The 15,408-nt window shown below is 37.3% G+C and overlaps 1 protein-coding gene across 2 annotated transcripts in view; it reads left to right on the top strand.

The window, feature by feature from the left end:
- The window catches only part of krt222 (keratin 222), a 59,528-nt gene that overhangs the window by 15,818 nt on the left and 28,302 nt on the right, over positions 1–15,408 (top strand). For both annotated transcript variants that reach the window (XM_030145062.1, XM_030145055.1), the window contains exons 5-7: positions 37–348; positions 11,738–11,863; positions 13,723–13,943. In XM_030145062.1, the coding sequence (XP_030000922.1) occupies positions 37–348; positions 11,738–11,863; positions 13,723–13,943 (659 nt within the window). The remainder of the gene's footprint in view (positions 1–36; positions 349–11,737; positions 11,864–13,722; positions 13,944–15,408) is intronic.

Below are 15,408 nucleotides of genomic sequence, written 5' to 3' on the forward strand. Positions count from 1 at the left end.
CTCCCCCTCCTGCTCCCTCTGGTTGGCTGTTTGCAGGCAGCCCGGGCTCTGCAGCGGCAGCGGGCCGAGTCTTGCGATGCTCTGTTAGCGACAGACACAGCAGCAGCAGCAGCAGCATCAGGACCAGGAGGAGGGGTGGAGGAGGATGGCACAGGGATGGAGCTCACCCGGCTCCTCGACCGAATCAGAGCGCAGTGCGACCAGAGCAGACTTCCCAGCCCGAGCGAGAGACGCCTCAGCCTGGGGAACTTCCCGACTCCACTGGTCGGTTCTGTCGGGCCTGGCCGATCTGGAGCCGGAGGAGGAGGAGCAGCAGCGTCCAGAGCAAACGGAGGAGCTCTGGCTGAGGTACGCAGCAGCATCCCTTCTGTTTTTGTCTCCGGAGCCTCTTCACTCTGCCGTCCTCTGTTAGCCTTTTGGCCCTCCGCCAGACCGACACACCCTCAACACCACCTCCAGGCCTTGTAAACACAACACACTCATATTTATGATTAAGTGGACTTACATGGCTGTTAAGACTTAAGACTTACTCTCCATTTCTCTTTCTGTGTTGCAGGTTGTTACATGTATTTGTTTACATGCCTGTGCCTCATTCTCTTTCGATTCACTCTCTTTGCCCGTTCATGTCTCCACTCACTGCTACACAATATTACAGTACAGTATTTCAGCAGTTACTATACTGATCTCCGATTCTCATCAATTATTTATAAGCTGAATTACAACCCTCAACAAGCATTCTCATCTGTTGTCCCAACCTTTTTTTCTATTACTATTTTCGATTGTTACTTCAGTATACAACAGTATAAAACTTGTGTTAATATGGGTTGGTGGTGGTGGTGTGTGTGTGTGTGTGTGGGGGGGGGTGAAATCATGCAGTCTACATAAGTGATCTTTATTTCCCTTAACGTTCCACCCTGCACAATGACTTTGGTCTGGGCTGCAGGCTGCCATGGTGCTAAAAACCTCCCATAAATCACAGCCAGTTGTATGAAATGCTGTGGTTTTTGACAGACCCACTGTGTTTGTCCTAGTTGAAAGGTTGCATAATAATAAGTATGTCATCTGATTCAGATCTAGAATACTTTATCGTGTGTGTATGTGTGTGTGTGTGTGTGTGTGTGTGAGTGTGTGTGTGTGAGAGAGACAGAGAGAGAGAGAGAGAGAGAGAGAGAGAGAGAGCAATGTGTGTAATTAGAATTATTTTATGTTGATGTTGATGTTTATGTTCAGTCATAAGATGGAGAAAATTATTATACAGTGGTGTAGTTTAACCAAGATATAGCATGTATGGTGGATAACAGTAGAAAATTACACATGGAGGGTATGTGAGTTCTCTGATAACAAACCATAGTTAACCCTGTAAAGCCTGAACCATTAAGTCATTGACAGAAAATTCCAGTTCTTTGAAACTGGAGCCTTTATTGGTCTGTCTGAACATCCCAAACCTTTTTTTTTTTTTTTTTTACCTCTGTCAAGGAGGTTATGTTTTTGCCAGCGTTGGTTTGTCTGTCTGTCTGTCCGTGTTCAAAATAACTTGAAAAGTTATAGACAGATTTGGATGAAAATTTCAGGAAATGTTGATACTGGCACAAGGAACAAATGATTAAATTTTGGTGGTGATCGGGGGGGTGGGGGGGGTGACTGCCTTGGCGGAGGTCTGTGCTCTCCGAGTGCTTTTCTAGTCTTGAACTATGTTATTGTCTTATTGTAGCTCTAACCACAACCTTTCCCAATCCTAACCAAGCAGTTTTTGCATCTAAACCAAAGCGAACCTTATCCATGACATCATCAAAGCCTTAATACTGGAATTAGGTAGAATTTGTACAAACTCAACCAACGGTATTTTGTACATGTTGTTCTGAGAGTGAGCACTAATCAGCCTTTTCTGTCATTTTTCTATGAGGACACATTGTCAATAATGACAGAAAGCACCTGCAAATACTTACTAAAATGACTGTTGAGGTGCATCTCGAGGTGAGGAGGATTTTTTAAAAAAATAGTCACTATCATATTCTGTTTTATTTTTACTGATTTATGTGGCTTAAGGAAACACTTTGCTGTTGAATTAGTAATGAAAACAATGGAGTTGCATCTTGAAATTTCAGATCAAGATTTAAAATATAATGGAGAAACAAAATATTCATTTTTACCTCCGCCAAGGAGGTTATGTTTTTGCTGGCGTTGGTTCGTCTGTCTGTCTGTCCGTGTGTGAGATAACTCAAAAAGTTATGGATGGATTTGGATGAAAATTTCAGGAAATGTTGATACTGACACAAGGAACAAATGATAAAATTTTGGTGGTGATTGGGGGGGGCTTTTCTAGTTTCTAATATCAACCTCCATGTATGAGTTTCTATTTTGTATCAAATTTGACACATCGGGTCTCAATGCTCAAATATTATTATTTTTGGAAAAGATAAAAACATAATATAACACAAACATGTCTAACAAATTGGTAATTCCTTTTCAAAATTGGCAAAGTTCTGCCTCCTTCGTCATTAATGACAGTCTTGTAGTGTCACTGGAAAGGCCTCTAGTGGACAAATTCCTCCCCCCCGGTGGATTATCTGTGTATTGCATGTATCTAATTGTATACATCAGGTTTTTCAAGACAAAAAATATCACAGTGATCATGTAGAGCAGGGGTCTCAAACTCATTTTCTTTCAGGAGCCACATTCAGCCCGATTTGATGTCAAGTGGGCCGGACCAGTAAATTAATAATATAATAACCTATAAAGAATGACAACTCCAAATTTTTGTCTGTTTTAGTGCAGAAAAAAACCCACTAAATTATGAAAATGCTTACTTTTATTAACCATCCAAAGAAAAAAGCTATGAATAACCTGAAAAAACTGAAATTTCTCAAGAAAAGTAAGTGTAATTTTAACAATATTCTGCCTCAACTTATCATTTCTACATGTGCATTATGGATCAGATCTACAAAGACACTAAACACTGAGGAACAGGCAGAAAACTGTTAAAATTGTGCTTAATTTTCTTTAGACATTTCAGGTTGTTCATATTTGTTCAGATTATTCACATTTTATTGTTACAGGATAGTTAGCAAATGCAAATATTTTCCTAATTTAATGATATTTTTTGCGCTTTGAAGTTGTCATTATTTATAGGCGTAATGTAATATTATTTTTTTCACATCAAATCGAGACGAAAATATGGAGTCATTCTTTTTTGTCGGTTCTTCTGCTGTTATTATTTGACTGTAGATCATATTGGTCTGTATGTGGAACCTGAACTAAAATGAGTTCCACAGCCTTGACTGTGGAATTTTTGCACTTTGCAAATTCATCCCATGGGCCGAATTGGAACCTTTGGAGGGCCGCATTTGGCCCCCAGGCCCCATGTTTGAGACCCCTGATGTAGAGGGCTTCAAAACTCATGTATCAAATATGATACGTTTGGTGTTATAGGGTTAAAATGGGACCAGAGGACCCAAAAATGATAAACCACCATGGCCTACAGGGGTTGGACAAAATAATGGAAACACCTTAAAAAATCAACAAAATATAATTTAATATGGTGTAGGTCCGCCTTTTGCGGCAATTACAGCCTCAATTCTCCGAGGTATTGATTCATACAACTTGTGAATTGTTTCCAAAGGAATTTTAAGCCATTCTTCAGTTAGAATACCCTCCAACTCTTTTAGAGACAATGGCGGTGGAAATCGATGTCTTACTTGAATCTGTAAAACTGACCATAAATGCTCAATAATGTTGAGGTCTGGGGACTGTGCCGGCCATACGAGATGCTCAACTTCATTAGAATGTTCCTCATGCCATTCTTTAACAATTCTAGCTGTATGGATTGCGGCATTATCATCTTGAGGTGAAGGTGTTTCCATTATTTTGTCCAACCCCTGTAATTCATAACAGCTATAAAACTGTGAAGAAATCCAAATTTGTGCATAAATAAACATTGCGATAGCTCCTAAATCACAGACGGCCCGGCCAGAAAAAGTCCCAAACGCTAATACTTGAAGCTGCAGGAGACTTTTGTCACCAAGTTTTCATGAAATCTGTAAAACCTCAGTCATAGCCTAAGTATCACAAATCTGTAAGTCTGTCTGTGATTATTCACCTGAATCTCTTCCCTCATGGTGAACAATGTCGAAGTGTACTCCACCATAAACAAACCATTTGTTTACAAACAGAGCCGGTAGGCGGCTGCACGAACCTCCGCTTCCCACAATGCATGTCGCGACAAAACTCTGAAGATGCCCACATTACCTGCTGGCTCTGTTTGTAAACAAATGGTTTGTTTATGGTGTTGTACACTTCGAAATTGTTCACCGTAATGCAAGAGATTCAGGTGAGTAATTACGAAAAGACTTACAGACTCATGATACTTAGGATATGACTGAGGTTTTACAGGTTTGATGAAAAATTGGTGACGAAAGTCTCCCGCACCTTTAACCTGTAGCTTTCATTCTAGCGTGCATTTTTGCCCTTGCCTCATTTGGCCTAACTGACCTTCATCATTACCATTCATGACACATAACGTTGCTGAACCCGGACCTGATGAACTAACTCACAGGTGTCAAACATGCGGCTCGGGGGCCAAATCCAGCCCGCCAAAGGGTCCAATCTGGCCCGCGGGATGAATTTGTGAAATGCAAAAATTACACTGAAGATATGAACAATCAGTGGTGTCAAAATCATTTTAATTCAGGTTCCACATACAGACACATACAGTCCAATTAGATTTCAAGTGGGTCAGACCAGTAAAATATTATCATAATAACCTATAGATAATTACAACCCCAAATTTTCTCTTTGTTTTTTGGTATACAAAAGTTAAATGACATGAAAATGTTTACATTACCAAACTATACTTTTACAAAAATGTGAATAACCTGAACAAATATGAACAAACGGAAATGTCTTAAGAAAAGTAAATGCAATTTTACCAATATTCTGCCTGTTACTAAATGTTTTGTGCGATTGTAATGCACATGTGTAAATGATAAACTGATAAAACGAGGCAGAATATTGATAAAAATGCACTTGTTTTTCTTAAGACAGTTCAAGTTGTTCATGTTATTCAAATTTTTAAGGAAACTTTGTAGATGTAAATATTATCATAATGTAATTCTACTTTTTCCACTGTTATTATTTTACTGGTCCGGCCCACTTCAGGTCATATTGGGGTGAATGTGGCTCCTGAACTAACATGAGTTTGACACCCCTGAACTAACTGAACCAACCTCAGATCATAACACTGCTCCCACAGACTTGTACTGTAGACATTAGGCATGATGGGTAATCACTTCATCCACCTCTCTCCTCACTGTGATGCGCCCATCACTCTGGAACAGGATCGACCTGGACTCATCAGACCACATGACCTTTTTCCACTGAAACACAGTCCAATCTTTATGCTCCCTATCAAACTGATGGTTGTTTAAGAAATGAGAAGCTACTGCATTAGAAAGGGTTAAAGAATTTGTTGTAGCTGAAACATTAATCCAGTGTTTTTCAACCTAGGGGTCAGGACCCCACATGGGGTCGCCTGGGATTCAAATGGGGTCACCCGAAATTTCTAGTAATTGAAAATATAAAAAAGGAAAAAACCTGTAAAAAATATACATATGGTGAGTTGACAGAGACAATCCCAATCCATAAAGACATGACAAACTGTGAAGCTGAAACTGAAGCACTGTGGTTCTGTTTATCTGTCAAATGTTCATTGTGGTCAGTTTCAGATGCTGCAGCTCTTTCATAATTCATAGTTTGAGTTCTTGTTTCTTCAGTATTAACTGTCAGCCTTGTAAATCACAGCTGGACTGACTGTACATATCCTGGCCAAGGAAAATCAAATTCTCCCTTTGTGCAGTAATCTACACCTGGATTTACTGCTTCCGTCCATAATAATATACATTATATAGACTAAATGTCATCTAAAATTAATGTTTATTTGCAACATAGTATAGCAAACTATTACATGATCAAAAACTAATTAATTTTAGCAAAAAAGACAGCTCTGTTTTGAATGTCTGGGGTCACCAGAAATTTGTGATGTTAAAATGGGGTCAGGAGTAAAAAGAGGTTGGGAACCATTGCATTAATTGCTTCAGTAATAATTCAATGGAAGGATATGAACTATTTGAGTTAAATCCAGGTGGACTGTTTTTAATTCTGGGGTAATGTATGTTGAATCTGGAAAAAAAGCCATGTTGAAACATAATTAAAGGGACCTTTTCGAGTTATCTTACACTGTTTGAGCCTTTGTTTTGCTTTATGAAAGCCTCTAGAAATGACTGAGATGGAAAGATAAATGGGCAACATCAGTCTCAATAAATATGCCAAATAAATGTCTAAAATATCAGCTGTTGACAAAAGTAATGGTAAAAGTCATATTTTCCTTACTTTGGACATCCTACTTTTAAAATACATAGTACAATGATCTAAAAGCTACAGAGAACACTGACTGTATGTTCTTAGTGGCTCTTACAGCAGGGAATTCCCAAACCTTTTAAGACTCAAAAAGTGAAATTTGTTGTTTCATCAGGACCAAAATATACAAAAACTGTCATCATGAAATGCCATAACTTATTGTCAAATAGTAAAACACTAAATACCATCTGAGATAAACAGACCAGTAGGGCAAAAAAGAAAAAATTACCTCTATTTGAACCAGGCAGATATGCAAACAATTATTCAGATCCTTTACGATTGTAAAAGTAGAACTACTCAATGACAAGTCAAAGCCTTAGGATTATTAGTAAAACAGAAAAAAATGTATAAAACTATAAAAGTGTACTAGTATTAGTACATTAGTATTAGTAGTGTAGTAAAGGTATTCCCCTCAGTGCGATAATACTGTAGAGGTGTACAGTAGCATGAAATATCTATATTTTGGGAAAGCCTAAAGTACAAGTATGTCATACTTGTACTCCAGCACAGTACTTGGGTAAGTAAACATTCCAACCCTGGATTTAGGTAAATTAACTTACATATCATTGCATTTCTAATCAGAGCCGAAATGATTCATCGATTAATCGACTTGAATCAATAAAGAAAATTATTTGATTGCAGTTCTCCTGAACTGAAAGTTTGTTTCCTTAATTTTGCTGCTGTTAAACATCAGTTACACTGTTGTTTTTCACACAGATGCTTATTGTGACGCATATGTCGACAGAATTAACGCAAACAACATGGTGCTTTTCTACACTGGAAGCTTCACTTAGTGCTTTAAACTCACACAGACACAAAAAATATTTGTCTTTATTTTTTCAGTTGTATGTTAGTTCCATCTTAAGTTGTTAGTCAGTTGGATCCAAATGTGTTGAAGACTGCGGTGCACATATTGTTTGTAGATGTCATTTGACTTGTTTGTTGTTGTTTATATCTATAGATATTTTTAATATACTTTTATACTGTTGTTGCCTCTGCCAGGAGGTATTGTGATCGCTTTGCTTTGTGGGTTTGCGTGTTTGTTTGTTAGCGGGATAACTCAAAAAGTTATGGACGGATTTTCATGAAATTTTCAGGAAATGTTGATACTGGCACAAGGAAGAAATTATTAAATTTTGGTGGCGATCGAGGGGGCGTGACAGATCTGTCTTGGCGGAGGTCTGTGCTCTCCGAGTGCTTTTTCTTGTTGTTATTGTTACTTCTATATAGATATTTTTATACATCCTTTTACTTTTATACTTTTAGTGGTTGTTGTTTCAGCTGGTTCTGGAATACACGACAGGTTGTTTGTCATTGTCAGACATTTTTTTCACATTTTTACAGTTTTTTTGCCTATTTATAATGATTTAATCAAATGGAAGAAAATATTCAATAGAGTAGTACAGTGGTTCCCAACCTTTTTTGGCTCATGACCCCATTTTAACATCACAAATTTCTGGCGACCCCAGACATTCAAAATGGAGAATTTTTTTTTTTTTTTTTGTGCAAATTAATTTATTTTTGATCATGTAATAGTTTGCTATACTATGTTGCAAATAAACATTAATTTTAGACAACATTTAGTCTATATAATGTATATTATTATGGACAGAAGCAGTAAATCCAGGTGTAGATTACTGCACAAAGTGAGAATTTGATTTTCCTTGGTCAGGATATGTACAGTCAGTCCAGCTGTGATTTACAAAGCTGACAACTAATACTGAAGAAACAAGAACTCAAACTATGAATTATGAAAGAGCTGCAGCATCTGAAACTGACCACAATGAACATTTGACAGATAAACAGAACCACAGTGCTTCAGTTTCAGCTTCACAGTTTGTCTTTTATGTGTTGAGATTGTCTTTCTCAACTCACCATATGTTTTTTATTTGTAAAGTTTTTATTTTTTTTTATTTTTATCAATTACTAGAAATTTCAGGTGACCCCATTTGAATTCCAGGTGACTCCACATGGGATCCCGACCCCAAGGTTGAATACTATTTCTTAACAATAATTCTTTTTAAATAATGTTGTACCTGAGAGTGAGAAAAATTACACAGATAAGATCTTACATAACTTTTGTTTTAACTGTCATAATATTATCATAATTGTGCTGAGACAGCTTCAGCGCTTCGTTGCACTTGAAGGGGAGGGTGGGACAGTGGGTGTGAAGCGCTGAACAGCTGTGCAGTGTGTACACACAGCTGGAAAAGCTGTGTGTACACAGCAGCCAGGGTGTGGGCTCCGCTGTCTGTTTACTTAATGTGAAATGCACACCAACAGCACAACCTTTGACTGTTTCTCCTTTGACATCGAGCCAGAGGGAAAGATCATTCAGCCACAAGGTGTTTGAGGAAGAAAGCGGATTAGACCAGTTTCACATCAGCCCTGTTTTATAACAATCATGAAACCTGAGAGTTTAGATGCCATCAGCAAATGCACAGTAACACATTTACACGTATTTATCACAGCTACAAAAAAAATCTTGGCAATTTGGAGTTCTTTCTAAATTATTTGTTTATTAGCTGATCTGAATCTGACTTCTCCTACACATGTGAGACTACTACTTATTGTCACCAAGGTTATCGTTTACGAAAACTAACGAAATGACGAAAACTAGAATTGAAAAAACATTTTCGTTAACTGAAACAAATAAAAACTATAAGTAAAAGGAAAAAAATGATAACTAACTGAAACTGTATTGTGTACTTACAAAACTAACTAAAACGTATAAAAATTATGGATAAAATTTCCTTAGTTTTCGTCTTTGTCAATGTCGGATTTATACAAAAGCGATTTATTTCGCTCTAGCAATTTTAGCTGCTGGCACCATATGATATTTTAGGGTCCGTCACTTGTGTTCACTTGTGGTTTCCAGTCGTCTTCTGGTCCCCACTCTACCTGAAATCATGGAGACTAAAGTTGGGAGAAAGCAGCAGAGTCCTGTCTGGGATTTATTTGAATACGACGGTGAAAAAGATAAAAGATATAAAAAAACTAAAACTAAACTAAAACTTTTTTTTTAAATAAAATAAATAAATAAATAAATTTAAAAAAATAAATAAAACTAAGCATTTAGAAAAAAAAGAAAAACTAATAAAAACTAGCAAACCTGCTCTAAAAACTACTTAAAACTAACTGAATTAGAGAAAGAAAAGTCAAAACTAAATACAACTAAACTATAATGAAAAATCCAAAACTATTAGAACCTTGATTGTCACTCGTGTTTGCAGCAAACCGTTTCCATTACGGAATCAGCCCAGATATCATATGTTCTCCCCCAATGGTGGTTTGGGTATATCTGAGACATACATAGTCAGGACACTAAAAATAATGTCGTGGCATCAATTAAACCATCTCCTGAGACCGAAAAATCTGTTTCATTACTATTGACCATTTTTCATCCTGTTGTCACAAATTTGCATCATACCCAAATTTCCACCTATTTTATGTACTATAGTCAAATTAATTATCTCCACTTAATTTACCATCCGCCTGAAAGCAAAAACACAAATAATTTATTTATTTTCTTAAATATACTTGTATATAAATTCAGGCGGTATGGGGATAAAATGTGTCATAGATTCTATTGTATTACTGGTGGTGAAATAGAAAGTGTAAGTGATTCTGTATTAAATAAATAGATGTTTTGTTTTAATTCAATACATCTATATGGTGACACAGTACATAGACCATGTATGAGTGTTATGCTGTTCCTTAAACTAGTGCTGAAATAATAAAATCTTGTAATAAACAGTAAAAGTAGATAGTAACAATATAGAACATTAATATATATACATATTTAACACATGAAGAAACAGCACTACTGTTGTGGCAGTTTCCAAATGAATTTTCTCTCTATTTAACCTTTCTATAGTGATTTACCACCATTTATTATGATATTATCCTCTGTATTTTACATATTTGTTTTCATTGAAAATTAGGTATTTTCCTATATTTAATTTGCTGATCATGTACATCAGTTCATAAAAGCTTGGAATAAAGTTGAGGGTTATATTAGGAAGAGAGAAAACTGAAGAAAAAGTGACTCTTTTTTTTAGCAAAATATCAATAACTGAACAAAAAAACAAGCATCTCCATCCACTGGTATTTTTCAAACTCCATGGGTTTTACTGGTGAATACAAGATGTCAGTGTTTCCATGGTAACTACAGAGCCTCTGAACGTCCAAATGGGTCATATCTGATGACCATAAAAAGATGACAGACTGCATTTTACACCAATTGTTTACATGTAGGGATGTAACGATATGAAAATTTCATATCACGGTTATTGTGACCAAAATTATCACAGTTCTCATTATCATTGCGGTATTGTTGAAATTGTGCTCAAAATGTTCAAAAACTACAAATACACACACTGAAATAATTTAACCAAGTTGTATTTTCAAAACAAAACAAAACAAATAACATAATAGGCACAATGTACCTTCTGTTGCAGAAACATTCAAATATTAACCCTTAGTGGTCTGAGCCTATTTTGGCCGTTTTTCAGTATTTTTGATTTTGCCTTTATATACTATATAAACAAATGTTCACTATACCCATGTTTGGTATCTTTTTTTTCAGCATAACTTCATTTATATCATCTGCATATTATTTTTTCACTTTAACCTACTATAGCAACATAAAAGGACAGAAAACACAAAAAAAATATTTGAAATCCAATTTGAAAAATGTATATAATTTATTGCGTAAATAACACAAAGATGCTTAATGAACCTTTTCAAAGGCTTTAAAAGTGAATATTGGTTCCAAATATTAGGTATATAAAATTAAAATTGTAATAAATTGAAGCTATATTCAAATATCTGACATAAAAGCAGATCTTTACATAGGCGTTTTCTCCGGAAAAGTGCGGTAATCAAACACGGTTATCATGATAATTAGAATTTAAACTATAATACTAACCGTCCGCAATTTTACCGCAGTTTATCGTTATACCGGTAATCGTTACATCCCTATTCACATGTAATGATCAGGTTAGTGGATCAACAGTTTTAAACAGTTTATATTAGTAGATGCTTTTGGTTGCCATTGGTTGTTTGGGTCTTTGAGGATCAAGTAAATAAATAAATCAGAGCTGCAATCATTAATGTCTTCCCAAAAGTACCATGTACTTTAGGTTTAATATCCAGTGTGTGTAATAACCTCTTAGCCTATGTGATATGGGCTCTTGTGTTTGGGCAAGTTACCTGGCTGACAGGGTAATGATGGTGACGATGGTGACGATGGTGATGGTGGTGATGATGGTGGTGGTGTTGGGCTTCTTCTACCTGTGTGTGATAGGCTTCATCTCTCATGCAGGAGGAGGCAGCATGGGCGCAGGTGAGCCTCGGGGGGGCAGCCCTACGGGAGGCACGGGCCGAGCTTGCTGAGGCCAGGAAACAGTGGCATTCCCTGCAGGTGGAGATCGAGACCCTTCATGCACTGGTAAGAAATCATGCACACACATTACAACTCACAAGGCATGTAGTGATCAGCTACTAATTATCCAGCCTGCAAATACCAAACACAAATGTATTTCCTGTTGCATCGTGGTAATGATTGACTAGAAATGTACCGTCAGTCTGAAATGGCTAAAGTGACCAAAAAGAGACACTCTGGAGGAGTTACTCAGGCTATATATTTATGTGGTTGTTTAGTTTTTATCTTCATTTTCTTCAGTTTGGTTTGGTTTTTAACTAGACACAGTAAAATATGAATGTTTTTCACTATAATTCATAATCCTTTTTAATTTTCAATCTAAGCAAACAAAAAAGAGACAATAGGGAAAACTGCCATTGCCAGTGGGAGTGATTTATGTTCAGTGCAGTGATTTGTTTTAGACAAAGAATGATTTGTACTTTCCCGTCAGAGTCTCCATAAGTCTCCAATAACACCAGAAAGAGTTGATTTTCTGTTGAAGTTGAAGTTTTTTGATAAAGAGTCTCTAGAGGGGTCTGAAAAATCACTAAATATACCAACAAAGTGGCTAAGTTGGAAACATTGACTTGTACAGCTTGGCAGACAGAGTGGGTTTTTCATTTTGTGTCATTTAGAGAGAAAATGTGAGTGTTTTAGCGTTTGAGTCACTTTTCAAAAGTTGTTAAAAGTTTCCAAACAAATCTTAAAAGTTGCTAAATTTGTTGTTAGGTCCTTTTTGGAAAAAAGTTGTTAGGGTAGTCTGAAAAGTTAAATCTAGCAGCAAAAGTGTTAAGTTGGCATCAGTGCTTATAGGTCCATTACTGGCACCAAATGGACTTCAGCAGTCCAACTGTAGTTTCATGTTTAAGAACTGAGTTTACAGCATTGATTTGATTTCCTGACATTTTGCTTGTTGGGTGCAGAAGATGCCCAATTCTTATGGGGTTACTAGACAGATGAGAAACCAGAAACTGGTCAAAAATGTATTCTCATTATAAATTCACAAAACACAAGAAGGAAAAACAACCTCAAACAGGTTAATATGCGAAAAATAATGGCAGAAATTAGAGCAGTTCTCATGAGACTGTGGATGGAAGCCAATAACTTTGGGTCCTTCTTTTCTTACCTTTCTTAGTATTTATTTATGTGCCAAATATATGGTAGCTGAAGGACCTAGTTTTTATCATACCTGTGTGTGGTTGGTATTTTTACCTCCACCAGGAGGTATTGTGATCACTTTGCTTTGTGTGTTTGTTTGTTTGTTTGTTAGCAACTTTACGGGAAAACTATTCCAACCATTTTTACCAAACTGTACCCACAGATAGGCCTAGGCCCTGGGACAAACCCATTAAATTTTGGGCCAAGTAGGCCAAAGTTCAAGGTCACAGCAAGGTAACAACATCTCAAATTTTCCTCTCTCATCATTGAGCAATTTTCGAAAATTCATCAAAAATTCAAAACGACTCCAATTAGCCTCCAATTTGATCCACCTGTAGCTTAGAACAATATATTGTATCTGGCACAAAATTGTCCACATCCACTGTGGAATGTGGACTCTGTGGACATTTCAATTCAACATTGAAAATCCCATTTACCACACATTTTTTTATTATAACTCAACAACTGTTAATGGAATTGAATATAATTTGACAGACACATGACTGGTACCAAGCTTCAACTTTTTCCACTGTATGGAACAACCTTGAAACTGCTTAATTTAAGAAGAAATAGTCGATCCACATATGCACACTGTTCAGGGTGCTTGGCGGAGGTTTGCGTTCTCTGAACACTTGGTTTTATTGTGGTATCACTGCTTTAATATTTGTTTATCTGGTCTCTGTATTATATAATATTGTTTTTCATGTATGTGAATCCTTGGGCTCCAGGAGAAAGGCCTGGAGAGCTCTTTGCAGAACACCCAGCGGATGTACTCCAGCCAGCTGCAGGACCTCTCCCAGGTGATCGCCGGACTGGAGAGCGAGCTGGAGCATGTGAGGTGCGGTCTGGCCACGCAGCGCCAACGCCACAGCCAGCTGCTCAACACCAAGATGAGACTAGAGCGAGAGATCTCCACTTACCGACGTCTGCTGGAGCGTGAAGAGGGCAGGTAAAGGCAGCAAGAGGAATGGAAATATTAAGAACCAGGAACCTGTGTAAAAAAAAAAAAAACTGGCCAGGTGTAATTTTTGTGGTTTTATTGACAAGCAGGACAGTAACATTTCATTTGAACGAGCATTCATCTTCCATAACTTATTATAAAGATGATGTCTATAGAGGGTATGCACGTGATGTCACCGCTAGCAAAAATCACCTCGGTTCCGCCCACTGAGTGGCAAAAAGAGGGAGATGAGTGACAGCGTTGGCTTCAATACTGTCTAAAGTGAAGAACAATATTTAATAAAAAATGGGGCAGAGCTGTTGTGAGATTGATTGTATTTTCAGGTTCTTAAAGCAGTGGGAGCTATCGTTTTACAGACACCGAAAGACAAAGAAAAGAGAAGGAGATGGATCCACAAATCCAGGAAACCAAACCTAGATCTGTGGATCCTGTTTGGTGTCAGCTAACATTCATTTATGCTGTATTTTTGGGTCCAATCAGACCTGAAATGACGTATTGTTTTGGCTAACGTTCCTTCTTAGTGCAGCTCTTGGTTTCATGATCAGATCTTTCATGGTTTTCATCTTCATTTTGTGATTCTGAACCTTGTGCTCCTACATGATTAGTAAACTAACTGAAACTGAGGACAACCTAGTTTTTCAAATACGGGGGAACTGGAGAATAAAGCTACGACGGAGTATTAGGACCACATGAGAAAATAAACACACTTGTCACTACAAGTATAAAGTCATAAAATATCGATTTAAAACCCGTAATTTTATGAGAATAAAGTTGAATATATAAAAAATCACAATGTTATGAGAATAAAGTTTTTAAAAAACCCTCATAATTTAACAAAAATGTCATACATTTATGAGATTAAAGTCGTCATATTCCAACAGTAAAGCCATAATATTACAAGAATAATGTGTTAATTTAAAAACAGGTGGTAAAATATCATAATTTCCCAGAATCCAGTGGTGCCCTGCTGGTCCACAGCAGTAGTATCTGTGTTGGATAAAGGACTGGATCTGAACTAGACTCAGTAAATCTGCTCAGTCCCAGTAGATCATGCATATATTCACTGGGGTCAGTCCACGGTCTGCTGGAAATGACCTTTGGATCAGCTGGTTCTGGGCCCTAGTTTTGGACCCTTTGGATCAGGTGGTTCTGGGCCCTAGTTTTGGACCCTTTGGATCAGCTGGTTCTGGGCCCTAGTTTTGGACCCTTTGGATCAGCTGGTTCTGGGCCCTAGTTTTGGACCCTGGTTGTCAGTCCTGATGAAACCATGTATATTAGTTTCAGGTCCAAATAGCGCTGATCCCCTCCCCCCTGGTTCAGGTCTGGATCCTCCATTTGTGTCCACATGTCAGTGTTCATGGACCACTTGTTCTTTGGTAGCTCGTACAGATCCATGTCCAGTCCAACTGTCCTTCATTTAATTTCAGATTTCCCATTTTCCCTTTTCTCTGGC

This window comes from Sphaeramia orbicularis, chromosome 1 (genome assembly GCF_902148855.1).
Source record: "Sphaeramia orbicularis chromosome 1, fSphaOr1.1, whole genome shotgun sequence".
In the NCBI taxonomy this organism is placed as follows: domain Eukaryota; kingdom Metazoa; phylum Chordata; class Actinopteri; order Kurtiformes; family Apogonidae; genus Sphaeramia; species Sphaeramia orbicularis.